This window comes from Marmota marmota, unplaced genomic scaffold, assembly GCF_001458135.2.
Source record: "Marmota marmota marmota unplaced genomic scaffold, marMar, whole genome shotgun sequence".
NCBI lineage: Eukaryota > Metazoa > Chordata > Mammalia > Rodentia > Sciuridae > Marmota > Marmota marmota.
This window is the reverse complement of record NW_025999926.1, coordinates 864295-884369: the sequence shown is the minus strand read 5'-3', so window position 1 is coordinate 884369 and position 20075 is coordinate 864295. Positions and strand designations below refer to the sequence as shown.

General features: G+C 37.2%; 1 protein-coding gene across 7 annotated transcripts in view; it reads right to left on the bottom strand.

The window, feature by feature from the left end:
* Auh (AU RNA binding methylglutaconyl-CoA hydratase) overlaps positions 1-19588 on the bottom strand; it is a 142194-nt gene extending 122606 nt beyond the window's left edge. For 2 of the 7 annotated variants that reach the window (XR_007346454.1, XR_007346455.1), the window contains exons 1-2: positions 19361-19587; positions 19162-19249 (exon numbers count right to left, since the gene is read on the bottom strand). Coding sequence is in view for 4 of the 7 variants with exons in the window: in XM_048800285.1 (XP_048656242.1) it covers positions 19162-19249; positions 19361-19363 (91 nt within the window). In the remaining 3 variants the exon portion in view is untranslated. Of the gene's footprint in view, positions 1-4480; positions 4629-19161; positions 19250-19360 lie in introns of those variants that run through there. The other 5 variants (XR_007346453.1, XM_015503980.2, XM_048800285.1 and 2 more) reach the window with 4 other exon arrangements.
* Positions 19589-20075: the final 487 nt, after the last annotated feature.

The window sequence follows — 20075 nt, the reverse complement described above, 5'->3', positions numbered from 1 at the left end:
ATTAAAAGCCACCACTACAGAAAATTCTTACATACTACAAACAAAAGAAATAAAAAACAGACCCCAGAGCACTCAAAAAGTCAAATCTCACTTGAAAAACATCTAAGCAAATTAGAAACATGACCAAATTAAACATCAGAAATAAATCAAAATGGCAGGAATTAATAAACCTTTCTATATAATAACAATGAAGATAAATGGTCTCAACTTTCCAATTAGGAGGCATAGGGTGGCAGAATGGCTGAAACAACAAGATCCAATTACATGTTCTTTGCAAGACTCACCTTATAGGCAGACATACATATATTACAAATGAAGCCTGAAAACAAGCAGGAATGGCTACTTTCATATCTGACAAAGCAGACTCCAAGGCAAAATTAATCAGAAGAGACAATTAAGGTCACTTCATACTGGTAAAGGGAACAATCCAACAAAGTCTAATGATAGTAAATATTTATGCACATAATTACATAAAACAGATACAACTCAACTTAAGGATTCAGAGACTCCAGTACGATAATACCAGATAATTTCAACACACTTCTCCCACCAACAGATAGGTCATCCAGACAAGCTCAGTAAAGACTCATCAGACTAAAAATTATTATAAATCAAATGAATAGACATATATAGAATAATGCATCCAATAATGGCAGTATTCACTTCTTCTCAGCTACTCATGAAACCTCCAAAACAGATCACATTTTAGGTTACAAAGCAACTCTAAGCAAATAAATACAAAATATATATATATATATATATTATATAATTCCTTGCATCTCATCTGATCATAATGGAACAAAGTTAGAAATCCACACACACATACACATACACACACACACACACACACACACACAAAAGGCACCGAAACTATTTAAACACATGCACAGAGATTGAACAATACACTTCTAAATGAAGAATAGGTGATAAAAGTCAGGGGAGACTGTTAAAAATTGTTAGAAAGAAATGAGATCAGTGATAAAACATACCAAAACCTCTGGGACACTACGAAGGCAAGTCTAAGAGGAAAGTTTATTCCCATGAGTACCTGCATGAGAGAATCCAAAAGATCCTTAAATAGACAACCTAATGATGTTCATCAAGACCACAGGGGGAAAAAAAGAACAAAAGAATTCCAAAAATCAGTGGAAGAAAGGAAATAATTAAAATCGAGCCAGAATCAATGATATGCTGAATTTCTTAAAAAGCATGGGATCAATAGAGTTACTTAAAGAGACAAGCAAAATAGATAAACTCTTAGCCAAACTGATCCAAAGAAAAAAGGGAGAAGATCCAAATTAATAAAATTAGAGATGAAAAAGAAGAAATCACCACGGGCATCAGAGAAATCTAAAGAATCACAAAAGACTACTTTGAAAACTTATATGCCAATAAACTGGAAAACCTAAAAGAAGTGGATACATTTCTAGACACAAATGACCTGCCTAAATGGAACCAGGAAGATATAGAAAACCTAAACAGACCAAAAACAATCAATGAAACAGAAGCAGAAATTAAAAGGCTTCCAATAGATAAAAAGCCCAGAGCCAAATGGATCTCCACTATATTCTACCAGACCTTAGGAGAACTAATGATGATGCTCCTCAAATTATTCCATGAAACAGAGTGAAACATTTCCAATTTCATTCAAAGAAGCCAGTTTTTATATCAAAACCAGATAAGAACAAATCAAGCAAGGAAAACTACAGACTAATATCCCTTATGAGCACAGATGTAAAAACCATTAAAAATGTATTAGCAAATCATATTTAACAACACATTAAGAAGATTACACATCATAACCAAGATGGTTTCATTCCAGAGACGCAAGGCTTAACATATGCAAATGAATAGATATAATTTACCACATGAATAAAATTAAGGACAAAAATCACAGTCATTTTCAAAAGATGTAAAGAAAGCCTTTGACAAAATTCAGCACCCATTCATGATGAAAACACTGAAAAAAAAACTAGGGATAGAAGGAACTTACCTCAACATCATAAGACTACATACAATAAACTCAAATCCAGCACCACAGTGAACAGGTAAAAACTGAAAGCTCTTCCTCTAAAATCTAGAATGAGACAAGGATCTCCACTCTTACCATTCTTATTCAATATAGTACCAGAAGTTCTAGCCAGAGCAATTAGACAAGAGAAAGAAATAAAAGAAATACAAATGAGAAAGAAATAAGTCAGATTGTCACTGTTTACACATAATATGATCCTAAGCTTAGGAGATCTGAAAGGTTCCACCAGAAGACTTCCAGATTAATAAACAAATGCAGCAAAGTAGCAGGATACAAAATCAACACAGAAAAACAAGTAACAGCTTTCCTATACAACAATTAGCTGAAAAAGAAATCAGGAAAACAATTCCATTCACAATAACCTAAAAAATTAAATAAATATCTAGGAATAATCTAAGCAACAAGGAGAAAGACCTCTACACTGAAAATTTTAGAATACTGAAGAAAGAAATTGAAGAAGACAGTAAACCATGAAAAGAACTCCCATGTTTGTGGGTAGGCAGATAAATATTGATAAAAGGCCATATTACAAAAGCGATATAGAGATTCAATGCAATCCCCATCAAAACACCAGTGACTTTCTTTACAGAACTAGGGAAAAAACAACTAAAATTTATTGAAAGACAGTGACACAACCACATCAACGTTTCTACCAGCTCAATTCACATTAGCTAAACTAAAGAACCAACCTAGGTGCCCTTCAACAGATGAATGGATTAAAAAAATGTGATATATATATATATATATATACAGTGATATATTACTCAGCCTTAAATAAGAATGAAATTATGGCATTTTCAGGTAAATGGGTGGAGTTGGAGAATATCATGTGAAGCAAAATAAGCCAATCCCAAAGAACCAAAGGCTAAATGTTTTCTCTGATATGCAGATGCTAATCCACAACAAGGGGTTGGGGTAGGGAAGAATAGAGGTACTTTGGATTAGGCCGAGGGGAATGAATGAATTGGATGTTGTCACCCTATGTGCAGAGATGGTTACACGACCTGTGTAACTCGACATCACGTACAACCAGAAGGAGGAGAAGTTATGCTTCATTTATGAATGATGTGTCAAAATGTATTTTGTCGTGTATAACTAATTAGAATTCTTAAAAAGAAAAAAATGATAGTGAAATAAAGACATTTACACACACACATAACTTTTCACCATAGGTCCACTATTTTTAAGAGCTGTAGCTTAAAATGCAAGGGTGCATAATGGCTAAGGTAAAGGGATAAAAAAATATGCAAACACTAACCAAATGGAAACCTGTAAAGATATCCTAATTTTGAAAAAGTAAATCTAAGGTTAGAAACATAACTCAAGCTAGAGGGTCACTATATAGTAATAAGTAAGATTATCTACTAAAAGTCATAAAAATTCTAAATTAGCAATAGACAAGAGACAGCCCCCAATATACATAAATCAAAGACTTATAGAACCTGAAATAAAAAGTGACAAATCACTGTCACAGTAGATTTCTAACAGACCTCTCTTAGTAACTGACAAAACAAGCAGGCAAATATCCTTATCAAAAATTAAGAAATAAAAAATAGGGAAGAAAGAAATAGAGAAAACTAGAAGTCCAAGACCACGGCACTATCAAGGGCTTCATGCCACTTCAGCTCATGCAGGGAAGGGAAAAGCAAGGCGAGATTCAGGGAAGAGCAACACAAGAGGAGAAGCGTCAGTGTATAAAAACCCACTCTCGAGGCAGTCAACTGAGCCCTGGGTTACTACCACAAGAATTAACCCAGTCCTAAAAGAAAGGCATAATCTAACCAAGCACAGGGTGGACACTGGCACTCTCAACAACTCGAGAGGCTTAAGTAGAAGGGTACCAAGTTCAAGGCTGCATGGACAACTTGGAGACTCTCTCAGCACCCTGGGTTCAAGCCCCAATACCGAAAAAAGCAAAAATAGTATAATCTCTTATTGACTTAATCATTTCTTAAAGACCGAATCCCAAAATCACCACAATGACAATCAAATTTCAGTGTTATGTTTAGAATAAATCATATTCAAACCACAGCAACTTTCCTGTAACTTTTTTCCTTATATAACCAGTGTCGATATCTTAAAATCGTTTGTTAACCTTGTTACTTTCCTGCATCCACATATGTATATAACTGAATTAGTTTTTATTCAATTTCCTGTAACTATAAAGTGGTAGTTTTTTCCAGACTGAACTTTCATTACAAGCATTATTAGCACAGAGTTGACTAAAGCATAAATATATTGTGAAACTGCTATTAAGTGCTGAGTGTAAACATTTACCAATAACGCATCGGAATTAAGAACTATCTCCTCTCTTCCCATTACTTCATAGACCCATGGATAATGATGCCACTAATACCAAATTGTTTTCCAAAGTGGCCTTCTCCGCACACTGCCACCAGCAGTGCACTGCTCCACCTTAGCTCCAGTACATGGCCCTGCCATACTTACTGTGATGGTTATCTTCATGTGTTAACATGATTAAGCAGATCAAAGGGTGCATCTAGGAGGGCATTTCAGGATGAGATGAGCATTTCACTTTGGGGTTTGAAGAACCGTGCTCCCAATGTGGTGGAACATCATCTAACCTATTGAGGGTCTGAAAAGGCAGAGGAAGAAGGAATTCAGCCCTCTTTCCCCTGCTTTATTGCTTGAACTCATTTCATCTTTTTCTGCCTTTGGACTGGAATTTACATTGTTGGCCCCCCTGGTTCTCAGGCATTTAGACTTGGACTAACTATACCCCTGGCTTTCCAAGGTCTCCATCTTGCAGGTGTAGATTTTGGAACTTCTCCATCTGCATAATTGGATGAGCCAATTCCTCATAATAAATCTCCCTTTATATCCTACTGGTCCTGTTTCTCTTGAACCCTGACTTATTAAAAAGATGAAACTGCTCCCAAGTTTGTAAGCCTTGTTGTGCTGTGAGTGAAGTCATCACTTCTCAATCATTCCAGTGTTTGTATACATCTGGTACTAATTCAAGCACCCTGGTCTTTCCTGAGCCCACTCCACATGGGTTTTCATTCCCTTCATTCAAACCAAAGATCAAGATAAGATGACCCATGACTTTCACACAGCTAGATTTCCATCTATATAGAGCACTAGATAGAGCATATGCTCCGTGTATCCTGGGATGAGTCCACCTAAGATCAGGAAAGTACTATGTTGTTTTCCTTTCCTGTGCTGCTCCGAAGGGGTGACTGTATCAGGGCTTTCCTGGTCTCATAAAATGAGCTGGGAAAGTGTCCTCTTCTTCTGTGTGTATAAAAAAGTGTAATCTCTTCTGTGAACATGTGGGTAGAATATTCCGCCAAAGACACCGTTATGGTTTAGAAATGAGATGTCCCCCAAAAGTTCATGTGTGAGAACGTTCAGAAGTGAAATAATTAGACTATGAGTTGGATTAACACACTGATATGAACTAACTGTGGCAACGGTAGACAGACAGGTTGCAGCTGAAGGAAGTAGGCTACTGGGAGCACAAACTGGGATTTATAGTTGTCCCCGGTGAGTTGAGCTCTCTCTCCACACTTCCTGGCTGCCAAGCTCAGCTCGGAACTGCTTTCCTCTGCCACATGCTTCCACCATATTCTGCTTCACTTGAGGCTCAGAGACATGGAGTCGGTGAACCATGGACATAAGCTCTGAAACCGAGAGCCAAAAGAAACTTCACCTCCTCTAAGTTGTTCTTATCAGGTCTTTTGGTCAGACCAATGAAAAGCTGAGTAAAACAGTTCTCAAAGCCAGGTGCTTTTTGTGTGGAAAGATGTTTAACCACAGCACACTGTTCTGGGATTACTAAAATTTTCTAGTAAGTCAGTTTGGGGCAAGTTTTATTTTCTAGTAATTTATCCATTTCACCTAAAATCCTGAATATTTACTAGAATAATTTTGTTCTCATTATTATCTTACCTATTTTGTATTTGTTCCCTCACCCATGATTAATCTTGCCAAATGTCTTTTTGACTTTTCAAAGAATCAGATAGGCTTTATTCTCCTGATTACTGAATTTGTGTTTTCCATGTCATTAGTTTAGACTCACTTCACTTCCTTCTACACTATTTTGAGTTTATTCTGTAGTTATTTCTGTCACTGAAATTGGATGCTTAGTTTATTCATGTAAGCCTTTCTTCTTTCCTAAAACACAGTGTATCACACCTGTAACTGTATTCCACAACTTTTAAAGTGTTTTTGTAGGCAACTGGCTCTAAATATTTTCTAATTTCCATTTAGATTCCTTTGCCGAGCTGCAAGTTATTTCCAAGTTACCTTAAAATTTCCCAATGTAAGAGACTATACTTCATTATCTTTTTTTAAATGAGTTATACTGTAACTGCCTAGGGTGACAGAATGTGCTCCGATGATTGCAGTTCGTTGAAATCTGTGGATGTTTGTTTCATGGCCTAGCAGACGGTTAATTTCATAAATATTCCATGTGTACTTGAAAAGAATTCCTTGTCATCAACCACTACGGAAAATGATCCATATACGTGCCTAACATTAACCCTCAGCAGACTAGGCAAAATAGCCAACACTCTAGCAGAAGGGGACAATGGACTCTTGGTTTTGTTTAATATTTAGTCATTTTACAAATAATTTAAGGAAAAGTAAAAAGAAGGTGAAAATTATTAGTAAACGTAACAAAAAATTAAACACAGCAAAACTGTATTTTATTATACATCTTCCTGGTATGTGCACGTAAATCTATATTCACACACCCTACATATACATACACGTATGCAAATATAACGCATATATGCTCACAAATATACCCAAACACACATAAAGGGATGAGTCATTTGAATCAAAACTGTGTAACTCATGCATGAACCTGGAATACACAGGTTTATAAAGACTGACTTTATAAATATTTCAATAGATATATTTCAAATATCTCTAATAGATTATCGTTACTCTTGGTTCATCTTGCACTTGCAATGTAGAAATGCAGTGCTTTTGAAATGATGATGGCTCAATTTTGTTGAGAAGACAGTGGAAGACTTTGATCCCTGACTTCAAAATATTTTCATTGTTAGATTTATAAAGTTAGAATAATCAAGCCAATGATTATTTTTTATTTCTGTGCCATCTATTTCTTTCCCATCCCCTTTGTACACACATTTGCCTTCCTATATGTAAGTTACAAGCTACATAATGTAAATGTTCGTGAAGACACCACAGAAGATTTAGGAACACTATTGTACACATCCTCTTAGCAAAACCATGAGGTCCTTCCCACTGCCTTTGGAGGCTCCACAAAAGCAGAGGTTATTTCTGACTTATTTATGGCTACATCCCCAGATCCTAGAACTGTACCTGACATGTAGAAGGCACTTCAAAAAAAAATAAAGAATGAATGAAATACATGTTTTTCTTGTTAATTGGGCCCCAATGAAAACAGGTGAGAGCAGAAATTTTTAAAATCCGTAAATACTAACCATCTATTGAATATGACCTTCAACTTAGCATCTATGCCTCTCATTATGTTTCCTAATGTTGCCTTATTTTTGTTCTGGCGTCTGCCCTCATTATTTCCCCATCCACATATTGGAAAAATTAATCTACCCCCCACCCCTAGGGGTGGGCCCCAGTTGACTTGAGCTAATCAGGATAGTCCATTCTCCTAAGCAGTCAGATCAAGATCTGCCTGAGAGCTACAGGTTTTAGATTGGAAGTATTCTCTTCCCATCAACAAGGTCATATGTGGATGTAAAGCCCAAAACTGCAGAAGCTTCAGGCTACCAAGCTGAGGATAAAGCTCAAATACAGAGGAAAGACAAGGAATTACAGAAATATTCAGAATCTCTGGATTCAGGCAATCCTAACAGCCTTACGGTTTAAGTCAATTTTGATCATTTTTTCCGTTATGACAATGAGAACTCACCATCTACTAGATGATGATTTATGAATGATAAACTGGTTCTGCTTCAGTTCTTATCTCTTCTCAATAAACGGATCTTGATTGGTACAGACTGTTATTAGTCTCAATTATTACAGGAAATTTCGAGATAAAATGTGGACTAGGAGGAACCAAGTGATGTTAAAGAGCATTGCCTTCTTGGTAAGACATGACTACCTTCACAGCTTCTCGTGCACTAAATTAACACACACCTCCTCCTCTAGGATCTGAAGTCACATTTAACTCCCATTCAATATAAAACTTGAATCTTTAAAAATCATCAAGTAAATTTTTTATAGTACCTCCACAGTTGGTGTAAAGAACACTGTCATCGAATTCTATCAGAATTTAAGACTCTAATAAACAGGACTTCATTTTTTTTCCTCAAAATAAAGTATCCTTTTACCAACCAAAGCCAAAACCTCCCACTTCTGTCCAGCACCCCAGCCTCACTGGCGCACTTCAGAGCTTCTCTACTAAAAGTGACATCAGTTCTCCCTCTCCATAAGGACAGGATCAATTCCACACACATGCAACTGTGGTGACCTCTCCATCTTGAAAATGCCTCGATAACCACTCATACACACCTAGGTATCATCATATTTCTATGAATATGAAATGATGCCCAAGAGGTACTGCTGACTACAAAACACATACACACTCACTGCAGCTTATGTAAGAAGGAATGTAAGTAGGTTAATAAGTGGATATATCCTTAATTTTGCAAAAGGAAGCATATGAAGTATAATCTAGAAACTAATGACATCCATTAACTCCCTTAAGGATGAGAACTGGAGGAAAGGGATTGGAAAGAGCAAGATACTTCTCTTATCTCTAACTAGTTTTGACTTTTGAAACCAAAGTTAATATTTTATGTATTTAAAATAAAATTAACAAGAGTACATACACCTAACTTTAATGAAAGAGAAATAACATAAGTAACTTTCAAAACAATATTGCTAGTATCACCTATGATTACAGATCATATACTCTCAGTCTAAATAAATAAATAATAAGCTCTGGTGAGAGGGTTTTGGATCAGCAATTTGTTTGTCAGAGTGGTTTGGATCAGCAATTCTGAAACTCCTTCTGAGTATGACAGGACTGAGCTGGCAACACAAATATGGAACTGGAGAAGAGAAGATGTGAACTCTGCAGTGTTGAACTAGAAACACAGGTGTCATATGAACTCATGGTTTTCAATGTATAAATAATGAATTGATTTAAATACATGTGTACGTATATAATATAGAATTTATCTATTTCTTAGCTCTGTCTCAGGAAAGGGCCTAGTAGCAAAGACAATGAAACAATAATGAGCACATGGAGCACCTAGACCTTGGTTCCTCAAACCCCATTCCCCACTAGACAAAACCAGACACCCGCACCTTGGACTGAGATGGAGTAACGGTACTGGACCATCTCCTCCAAACACACGAAAGGATTGCTTTTAACGTGAGTAAATTAGATTGGCGTTTTTTAAAAAATATTTTTTTCAGTTATACATGGGCAGAATATCTTTATTTTGTTTGTTTATTTTTATGCGGTGCTGAGGACTGTCCCCAGGATCTCATGTGTGTGAGGCGAGCGCTCTACCGCTGAGCCACAACCCCAGCTCTAGATTGGCATTTATTAACCATGTTGCCTTTACTTTTACAGAGAATATAAAAATACTGACTACCTTCATCTATCTCAATCTTATTTTGTCCCCAAAAGTCCAAAGTTACTCACATGGAAATTCTCCTCAGGGGGGTTTTGGAAACCATAAACCTCAAGATCATTCTAACTGGTACTCACTTTCCAATCTAACATTCATCCACATGAGCTGTCACTCAACAAAATATTTCTTGAACTATGAGTCGTCCAGCTGTTTGCAGATCATTACCCAATCATACAAGCACCATGAACACTTTTACTACAGGCCAAGATATAATACCTCCACAGCCAGGCCTCTCTGGCTTCTTCCCATTCCGCCCAATGCCTCTCACCCTGGCTCCTTCAGCAGCAGAGGGGCCAGGTGCCAGGGAATGGACTGAGATAAGCAAAGAGGAGAGAAAATAACTGAGTCAGGACCATGGGTCAGTAAACAGCAGCCTATACAGGCCAGTCTTACGCAAGTGTGAGGTATGAAAAGAGTGAAAATTTAATCTAACTTAAGGTTCAGAGACTGGACTTTTGGGATGTGAATAGGATTAGGTAAGGTCACCAGGGTGCAACAAATTAATGAATCCGATAATTTTGCATGAAGATGGAGAAAGACCAGAAGATACATACACACACATACTCCCTGCCTCTTGCCATGAGATGCTCTGCACTACCTCAGGACTCTATTAGCAAGAAGACAATCATCGAAAGAGGCTACTAGACCCTGCACCTCCTGAACTGTTAGCCAAAATAAATCTCTTTTCTTTATAAAGTATCCTGACCCAAGTGTTTTGTTACAATAACACAAAATGGACTACTAATACAGCCCTCAAGAATGGTCTTCACTTTTCTAAAGGGTTATAAAAGTAAAATAAGGAATATGTGACGAAGTTTGTAAGGTGCCCAAAAGCCTAAAATATCTGGCCTATGACTGAAAACTGTTTGCTGATAGCAGAATAATGCCACTTCCCAGAGAAACCCCTAAGACAGCAGATGTCGCTGCTCAGGATCAAGTGCCAAGAGTCGACTGATAAAAAGCTCACTTTTTCTAAGTTGTTTAACTCTGCTTTTCTAGCTGGAGCTCTCCCAATCCTGACCCAGCTCAAGAGTTGGCTCAGCCTGCTTCTCAGAAGACCCTCTTGCTCCTCGCTGCCCCAATGCCCTCCTTACAACCTAGCCAGTCAGCTTGGAGCGAGGGGACTAAGGGAAAACAGCTCAGGTCTTCTGATCATCTGTCCACCTTCTAGAGCAGCCTAGTCTCTGCTCACCCCCAGGCAACTCTGCTCTTCCAAAGCATCTCTGTTGTTGGAGGCAGTGAAAGAACTGAGAATCCATTTGGGCCTGTGTCTAAATCACATTTCCAAATCGTTTTAACAGTAAGTAATTAAACTGATGCTTTAATCCTCACCAGTCCCCCACTTCAAATTCATGAGGGGAAGAGAGTGGTCAGCTTTTACTGGTACCCCAGTTATAATCTCCTATCTGTGAGACTCTGACACTATCTCAAGAACAAGTCATTCTTCTTAACCACACAAGCCACCTACACATGACCTGTGTAACAAAGCTCATTTTATTTAATCATGACACTTTGCCAATGTTACTTCCTCACCATTCGAAACTGTTGACACAGCTGTCCTGTGAACTACTTGCTAAACTACCTTCTACGGTCCACGCACTGTTCTGGCAATAGGCCCTCCCCTGAATGCAGGGAAGAAGCCTAACTGTGGGTGAGGGTTATAAATAAGTAGTGAAAATAATAGTGATAATAAAACGTGAAAAATAAATTGAGGAACTAAAAAGTTCAAAGATGAAGTTCTAAATACAGAAAAATACGACAGAGGTGGGGGAAGCAGGAGGTCTGCTTCAGCAAAAGTGATGAGAACCACTTTCTATGACATTTGAGCAGAGGCTTTTCCAAGCAGAGGGAACACAGAGCAACGAGCCCAGGAGGAGAATGAGCTCTGGCTAGCACAGAGTAAGAAGGGAAGTGACAGGAGGAGACAGCAAGCGGCGGGAGCCTGGGAAGATGGCGACGGCCGCAGTAGAAGACACCTCGCACACTTGGCATCATTTTCCCCCGCTGCTGGACCACAACCACAGACCCAGAGGGGCGACTCGGCAGCTCCGGGCAGAAGTCTGAAATGGGCTGGCGTGGCTACCTTCCTCCCAGAAGCTCCGGACGCGCGTCTCTGCCTCTTGGGCTTCTCCAGGCTGTCTGTATTCCTTGGCCCAGGGCCCTTTCTTTACATCCCTACAATTTCTGCTTCTCCTGTCATTTCTCCTTCTCAGATTCCTTCTGTCTCCTCTCATGTGGACCCTTGTTTTTACATTGGGCCCTTTGGGTAAATCAAGAAAACGCCTCTCTGCCAAGTCCCCTTTAGCATGTAAGGTCACATGTTCACAAGCTCCTGGATTCAGACACAGACAGCTCTGGAGCCTTGGATTCTGCCTCCTGTACACTGTATTCCTGGGGACTATCTGAATAGGTGATCCATTATTATTTATTTTTTACAGACAATATTTAGTTCTTCCTTACTTTTAGCCAGTGGATAAACTAGAAATGGTAACAAGCTAAGTAGAGCACTCTTCTGACTTCTGTGAGTCCATCTAGCAAACTCCATGCCGGACACCAATCATGATACTGCAACAGTGTCCACTTTATGCTTTGAATATACGCCTTGCTGCTCTGCCACTGCAATTTATTTTTTAAATGGACACGTTTCTTTCTCTTCCTCTCTCCCTGCTCCTTCCTAATCTCTCTCCCCCATCCCTAATATCAAGGGAAACAGAATTACCTTTCTTCCCATCCTGGGCAGAGTTATCTGTCCCCAGTAGACACCCTCCAAAGGAACAAAGTCATCTAGACTTTGGGGATGGCACCAGAAGATCTCAGAAATGACTATCTCCCAAATTAACAAGTGAATTACGACTCTAGACATCTAGACACAACCTGTGGAATGTAGCCTTTGAGTCACCTCTTTAAAAGCCCCCTGTTCCTGCTTATGGGGAGAACTGCAGCCTTTGGGACAGGAGAACCTTGTGTTTCTCCTCTGATAACAAAGCAATAAACCTTCTTTCTCCTTTTTTTCAAAACCGTGTCCACGTTATTGGATTGGCATCAGGGACAAGGACTGAGCTTTCACCAACAATATTATTTTTTCTAATACTATTCCTAATACCAAATTTGGGGGGGGGGGTCATCTATCCCAATTCTCCAATACCAACTGGGCATACAACAATCCAATTAAATTCTAATACTAACTCCCAAAGTTAGTACAAACCCCAGAAGCTAAGGGCTCAGTTGTACAAAACTGTCCTCACTTCAGATAACAACCACAAATCCCAAGGGCAATTGATACTTCTGACTAACCAGCTATAAATTGGGGGTTTCCATAAGCCCCTCCTCAGATTCATCAATTCACTATAACTCTTAGAATTCAGGAAAACCCTTTACTTGCTTTTATAGCTGTATTATAAAGAAACAGATTCATAGGGCAAGGGATGCGGCACTCCCCCGTCTTCTCCAGGTCATGCCACCCTCCCAGCACATCCATGTGTTTCCCGACTTGGAAGCTCTCTGAATCCCACTGTTTTTAACATAGGTTTCTTACACAGGCCTGACTAATTAGATCACTGGTCACTGGTGACTGAAATCAAATCTCTGGCCCCTCACTATAACCCAGTGGTTGAGAGCAAGGATGCTAAAATTTCTAATCCTCTGATCCCACAATTGTTTTCCTAACTAGAAATCTCCATCCTGAAGCCAGCTGGCGGCCATACCTTATATCATCTCTATCAAAGAGAAGGCCTTCTCACCATTCAGGAAATTTTCAGGGTTTTTAGGACTCTTTGCTAGGACAAAGTTTGAGAGGTAGAGGCTTTGGGAGGTCCCTGACACATTTTTTAATCATACTATCATATCTCAATCTCTATCTCATGGTATATGCAAAAATCAACTTATAATACATCACATCCTCAATGTAAAATATAAAACCTACGGAAGTACTAGAAGAGAACACAGAGAAATTTTTTGTGAGTTTGAGATAGACTAACATTCCTTAATTCATAAGAAAGTTATAAATCATAAAGAAAAAGAATTGATAAGAAAGTCTCCAACTGAAAAATCTTTGTTCTTAAACTGTAAAGAAAAGGGCAAGCCATTCAGCGGGAAGAAAAATCTGCACACATTCTATAAAAGACCTGTGCCAAGAATAATATAAATAACCCTTATAATTCTAGAAGATGCAATAAAGACCTGAACACACAAATCACAAAAAATATATGCAGATGACAAACAGGTACAAGAAAAGATGCTCAAAATCACATGTCATTAGAGAAATGCAAATTGGATCCACAGTGACATATGACTACACATCTATTAGGAGGCTCACAATTAAAAGACTGATAATATAAAGTGTGGGTATACATGTGGAACTCCTAGACCTCTAATACATTGCTGATGACAATGCAAAACGATACAGAAAAGAGCTAGAGGTTTCTTGGGTTTTGTCTGTTTGGGTTTTTGGTGTTAGGGATCAAACCCAGGGCCTTGTTCACAGTTGTCATTTTCCTACAAAATTAAACACACAGTTAAGATAAAACTGAGTCAGTCCACTCCTATTTACCCAAGAGAAATAAAAGCACGCAATCACAAAAAGATTTGTACACGAATGGTCACGGAAGCTGGAACAGTTTAAATACTGAAAGTTCCCCCAAGGTCCATGTGTTAAAGGAATGGTCCCCAGGGTAACAGTATTGGTAGATGGCAGGACAAAGTTTGAGAGGTAGAGGCTTTGGGAGGTCCCTAATCCAACTGAGGCCTGCTCTAGAAAGGAACCTTGGACCTTTCTCTCCTTTTCCTTGGCTCTCTGGCTCCTGATGTGCGTGGTTTTGCTCCTCCACACACTCTCTCTATGATATGCTGCCCAAATCAATGGGGCTAATAGATCATGGACTGGAACCTGCAAAACTATGGGTCAAAATAACCTTTTTTCCTCTTTTTAAGTTAACTCAAGTATTTTGTTATAGTAAATAAAAGCTAACACAGAAGCAGTGAAGACAAAAACCAAAAAATGGAAAAACCCAACAACTATCAACTCGTGAGCAGGAAAAAAAAAAAAAAAAAAGCAGTTCATACAATGGACTACTCAGCATATAAAATAAATATTCAGCAAGGAAATAAAAAGTACACTCAGCAAATAAATGAAACTGCTGAAACATAAAACATGGGTGAAGTTCAAAGCATTATTACACTAAGTGAAAGAGGCCAAACACAAAAGACCACCTAGAATATGAGTTCATTTATAAGAAATTCTAGAAAAGACGAAAGTACAGCAGTAGCACAAAGACCTAGATTTTAATAAGAGTTCAGAGTAAGGGAAAGGGATTGAAAGCTTTTAAAGTTAGGAACATGATCTTTATAATGAGTGCAATCTTGGTTCAAACATTGGTCAAGACACATTAATACCCTTAAAAATTGGTAAATTTCATTGCAAGTAAGTTATATCTCAATAACTTTTAATCATATACAACAATAAAAACTCTATGCTGACATACTGAACTAATAGATATTCATGGTGTATGTCCCTTTTACATTACTTATCAAACTCTCAAAGTGACTACTAGGCAAATATATAACAATTAAGAATCTGAAACAATATTTAACAGATCACAGGCTCCTACATAACTATTCCTGTCATGACATCTGTATTCATTTAAACAATACACAAGTATTCAATAATGCATGTTGACAATTTTAGTGAGAAGTCTTTAGTCATAACACAATTTACTAGAATTCAAAAGCAGAAGCAAAACGACCTTTACTTTATTTGAGAGGAAAAAAAAAAAAGCCCACACTGATATAATTCAGTGAAACACTCAATTTAGAGTTCTAAATACAGTAATCAATTACCAAGAATTATTTATCAGCTATTTGAGGAATTTCAAACAAAAAAACTCTCAATCTCAGTAATTTCTCATAAAATTTCATTTTAAATGTTATGGTAAAAACAATGCACATGCACTCTGCTAGGAAGTATTAGAAGAGTTGAACAAAAATAAACAGATGACTGTGATTACAGTTTCCATCTAAGGCAATAGCATAAGCAAAAGAATTCTCCCCTAATTTCATTATAGGTAAAATACATTAAAATTTTGAGCGTCTAAACATTTCAAAGTGACAATTATTTTAGCTTTTATGTACATAAAAAATAAAGTAAACTTTTTTAAAGTGAAGAAAGAAATAATTTCTACAACACACAGGGGCAGCAGCACACATTCAAGTCAATCTCTCATCATTATGTAGCCAATGCTTCACAAGAAGGTTGACTATCAAAATGCTATTTCTCAATATCTGAGAGAAGAAAAGGCAGGCCATGAACCCAGAAGCAGTGTTCTAATCTACAAGTAGGTATACAAAAATGATTCCCAAGCCACAGGGCCACTAAGATGGGTAAGTGCGTAAAATTTTAATTGCAAAAATTTCTTTAAAAAGAAGTCTTCATACTTCTTTTATTTTAGATTGAAAACACATAAAGGAAACTCTGACAGGCAGGGCCAATGGGGATGATTCTTCAGCAGACTGCTTGCCCTGCCTTTGGAATCAAGAGAAGTAACTAAGCTAAGGGTCTTTAATCAGGTCCTTCACCTCACAGAGACTCTACAAACTGAAATTCTACAAGCTTGAAAGGATCAGAATTGTTCTTTGACATCTCTTTTCAGTCTAAAATTCTGCCTCTCAAATTTTTAATAATAATTCTGGAACTCAGCTGATGTTACAATTTAAATTACCAAAACAGAAAAACAGATGAACATACTTTATAATTTTTTGAAGTTATTACTTCATATGTACTTGCCTAATATAATTTATCATTTCAGAAATGTTTCAAGAAAATAAAATACCACCCTAAATCATGATTTTATTTATAGACATTTCACACAATTAGAGTAACAATGGGCATAACATTCTGTACACAACTGTCTACTCTTAGGTGTTTTCCACACCATCATACATAGCCTTTATATGTATTGCTTTAAAGAGTTGCTTAACATTCCAATAAGGGCATGTATATATTCATCCGTAGACATATATATTAACACAATAAAATACTAAAGGATAAAAATTATTGAATTATTATTCTTAGGGAAATAATGGAGATTTCTCAGTATAATTTTCTAATAAGCTACCCTGCAGCCCCAAAAGAACCTCACAGCCACCAGTCATGGTATGAGAGCCTTTTACCTCAAAACCATGTTAACCCTGTCCTAAAAGTTACACATATAAGAATCCTAATTCTCTTGGTCTAAATTCCTCACACTGCTCAAGAAAACGAATTGAAAATAAATGTAAAACCTTTGTAAGAAACATACAGCTATCACTTATTGGATACAGTTGGCTCTCTGTATCCATGGATTTCATCCTCAGATTCAACCAATCACAGACAGAAAATACTTGGGGGGGAAAAATTCATAAGTACTGAACATGTACAGACTTGTATCCTTGTTATTATTCCTTAAGCAATGTAGTATTACAACTATTTACATAGCATTTACATTGTATTCAGCATTGTGAAGAGCGGTGACAAGTAGATGGGAGAGCAGTGTCTGAAATTGGGGTCCCTGATGTCTTCATGGCTGTGGCATGCTTGGTGCCTAGGAAAGTTAATGTGCAAAGGTGCAGGATGCCTAGTTGCTATGGTAATGCATTCCATGAGGAAGCTCTGTGCTAGAGTCTTATCAGTCTGGACCTTGATCTCAGGCACCCAGTTCCTGGGACAACCACAATGTTTCACCAGCTCTGCTGCTCCTGAACCTGCCTGTATAACAGTAACTTTAGACAATGGACTTTCTTGAGGGACACACAAACCTCCTAAGGTTGCACACTGCAAATGTAGAATGTAACTGAGGAATAAGCTGCATAATGTTGCTAACTTTCATGAATACAAAGAATAATGCTTGCAAAGAATGTCTTGCATCTGAATGAGCCATATATAATAAAGATTGCTAGCATGATTCTTTAGACCTGCTTCTCCTTCTGAGAGCAGTGCTCCACCCAATCCCAGCTGTTATCTTCAAAAATCTGCGTATTTGAGTCTTTATTTTTCTAATCTCCCATCGCCCCTTGCCGGAACTGCTAGTTTGGCCACACTGGTCATAGCAGGGTAACGTAGGTAATACAGACATGATTTAAAGTATATGGAAAGATGTGGGTAGGTCACGCAAACACCACACCATTTTACCTAGGGGACTTGAGCACCTGCTGATCTGTGTACTCATGGAAGTTGGGAGCACGAAGGGAACTGAGGGCGAAGGTTCAGGGAGTCCTGAAACCAACCCCCTAAGGGTAGGAAGGGACAAATATAGTGCACTGTGCTTCCTCTACACTGTCACATCAAAGTCTCCACCAACCCTACTAGGCAGATAGCACTAACTTTGACAAATGTGAAAACAGAAGCCTGAATGCCTAACACTCTCACCCAAGCATCTGAGGACAGTGATTCTATATTCTTTGATGACCCAAATGGAGTTACAGCAATCCTTTTTTAGGTATGCTACATTACATTATAAGAAAACAATAAAACCTTACCACAGCCAAGACTTTTGCAATGAATATTTCTTAATACTTTAAAATTCTATGTTTTACAGTGGAAGCCATAGATTAAAACCTAAAAAGACTGAGTAACTAAAGAACACAGGCCATAATTAGTCACCTCTAAAAACATCTGTCTACAAATATACCCTCATGTTCTAAGAACTGTTCCAAACATAGAATTCTAAGCACTCAATAAAAATTTGTTCAATGAATAAAACACTGCACAGACTTGAATGTCTGATTACTTCAAGGAAATTACCCTATTTATATTTTTGTTGAAATAGTTTTATGCTTCAATCAACTTCTGTCTCTATTTGATTATTAGTAAACAAATAAATAATAATAATGATGCTGCATGTTATCAGCTTTTTTATTTTGATCACACACATTTTTCACTTGTTGAAACAGATTCATTTAATATCTTGGCTTAGAAATACTAGGAAATAAGGAAAATGCAAAATAACTTGATGTTTAGCTTTGAGAAATGCAACACAAACCAAAAATGTATATGTGAATTAGTTGTCTTTTGCTATCGCAGATAGCACAGACACATCCAGCCCCCACCTGGATACTACCATAAACACCCATCTTCAAAGCAAATTATCTATACTTAGAACTCTGAGATGGGACAGCAACTGCCAGTCAATTCGCGTATCTTCTGAACAACTAACATACAGGGCATAATGTTTTGGTAGGACACCTAATTTTTCCTTCCCAACTGATGTTTCATAAATATGATTTATGTATGCATCACAAGCAAATTTTAATGACTCAAAATATTTTTTTGGTAAATACAGAATTTACCAAATCCACATGTTGCAAAAGATTCTAATGCTGACAGAGTAAACATGTTATTTTTCTCATGAAAAACAGACTGAGTTGTTGCCAGTAATGAAGTTTAAACCAAAACCACAGAACATTTGAATGAAAAATGGGCCACTACTGAGGAAACACTAAACCTTAAATATAATTTCACAATAAAATTCATTTACATACCAGCACAGAATATCCCTGGGACTTCACTCCTGATTATTATAGTCCGAACTTTCTTATCAGATTTTAAGGCATCCACAGCTTTTGATAACTAAACCAAAATAGGAAGAACAAGAAGGAAAAAGAAAAAAAGATCATTTTCAGATTGATGTTAATACTATATCTTAAAATTAGAAGCAAACAGTTTAATTTTTACACTCACCATTTTTATAAGATTTTTACTAAGTGAATTTTTGCCATAAGCTCTGTTTATTCCAAGCACCACAATTCCTGGTTAAGGGAAGGGGGGGGAAAGCATAACACTTGAGTTAGTAAGATATACAGAGAACACAGACTCTAGTACACCTAGCTACCTCGGGACTTAACAAACCTACCACCTCCTTAAGGTTCCTGCAAGACTTTATTCATCTTTATTTTCATATTTAGTTTCCTTTATAAGATAAATAGTTTTTTTTTTAATTTTCTGGATTTATTAAAGTATAACTGACAAATAAAGTGATATATTTAAAATATACAACCTGATGTTTTGAAATGTGTATACATGGTGAAATGCTTGCCCTTATTAAGCTAATTAGCATAGTCATCAACTTATGCCTTTTTTAAATTTATTTTTACATTACAATTCTTTATACACCATCATACCATAATTTATCATATCTCTGATTATATATGTTGATACCAAATTCACATCTTCATACATGTATTTTGTATAACTATCATAGTTTTAAAAAACTGTTCATCTTGTATCTCATCATTATATAAGATAAACAGTTTTTTAAAAAACTATGACAGTTAAAGAACTTATAAAATCAAACTAGAGCTTAATGTTCATTACTTTTAGGGAAGAACTTCATGACCCTTCAATTTATCTCTGTAAGTATCATCAAGATAAAATGTAACATTTTACTAAATTTTAA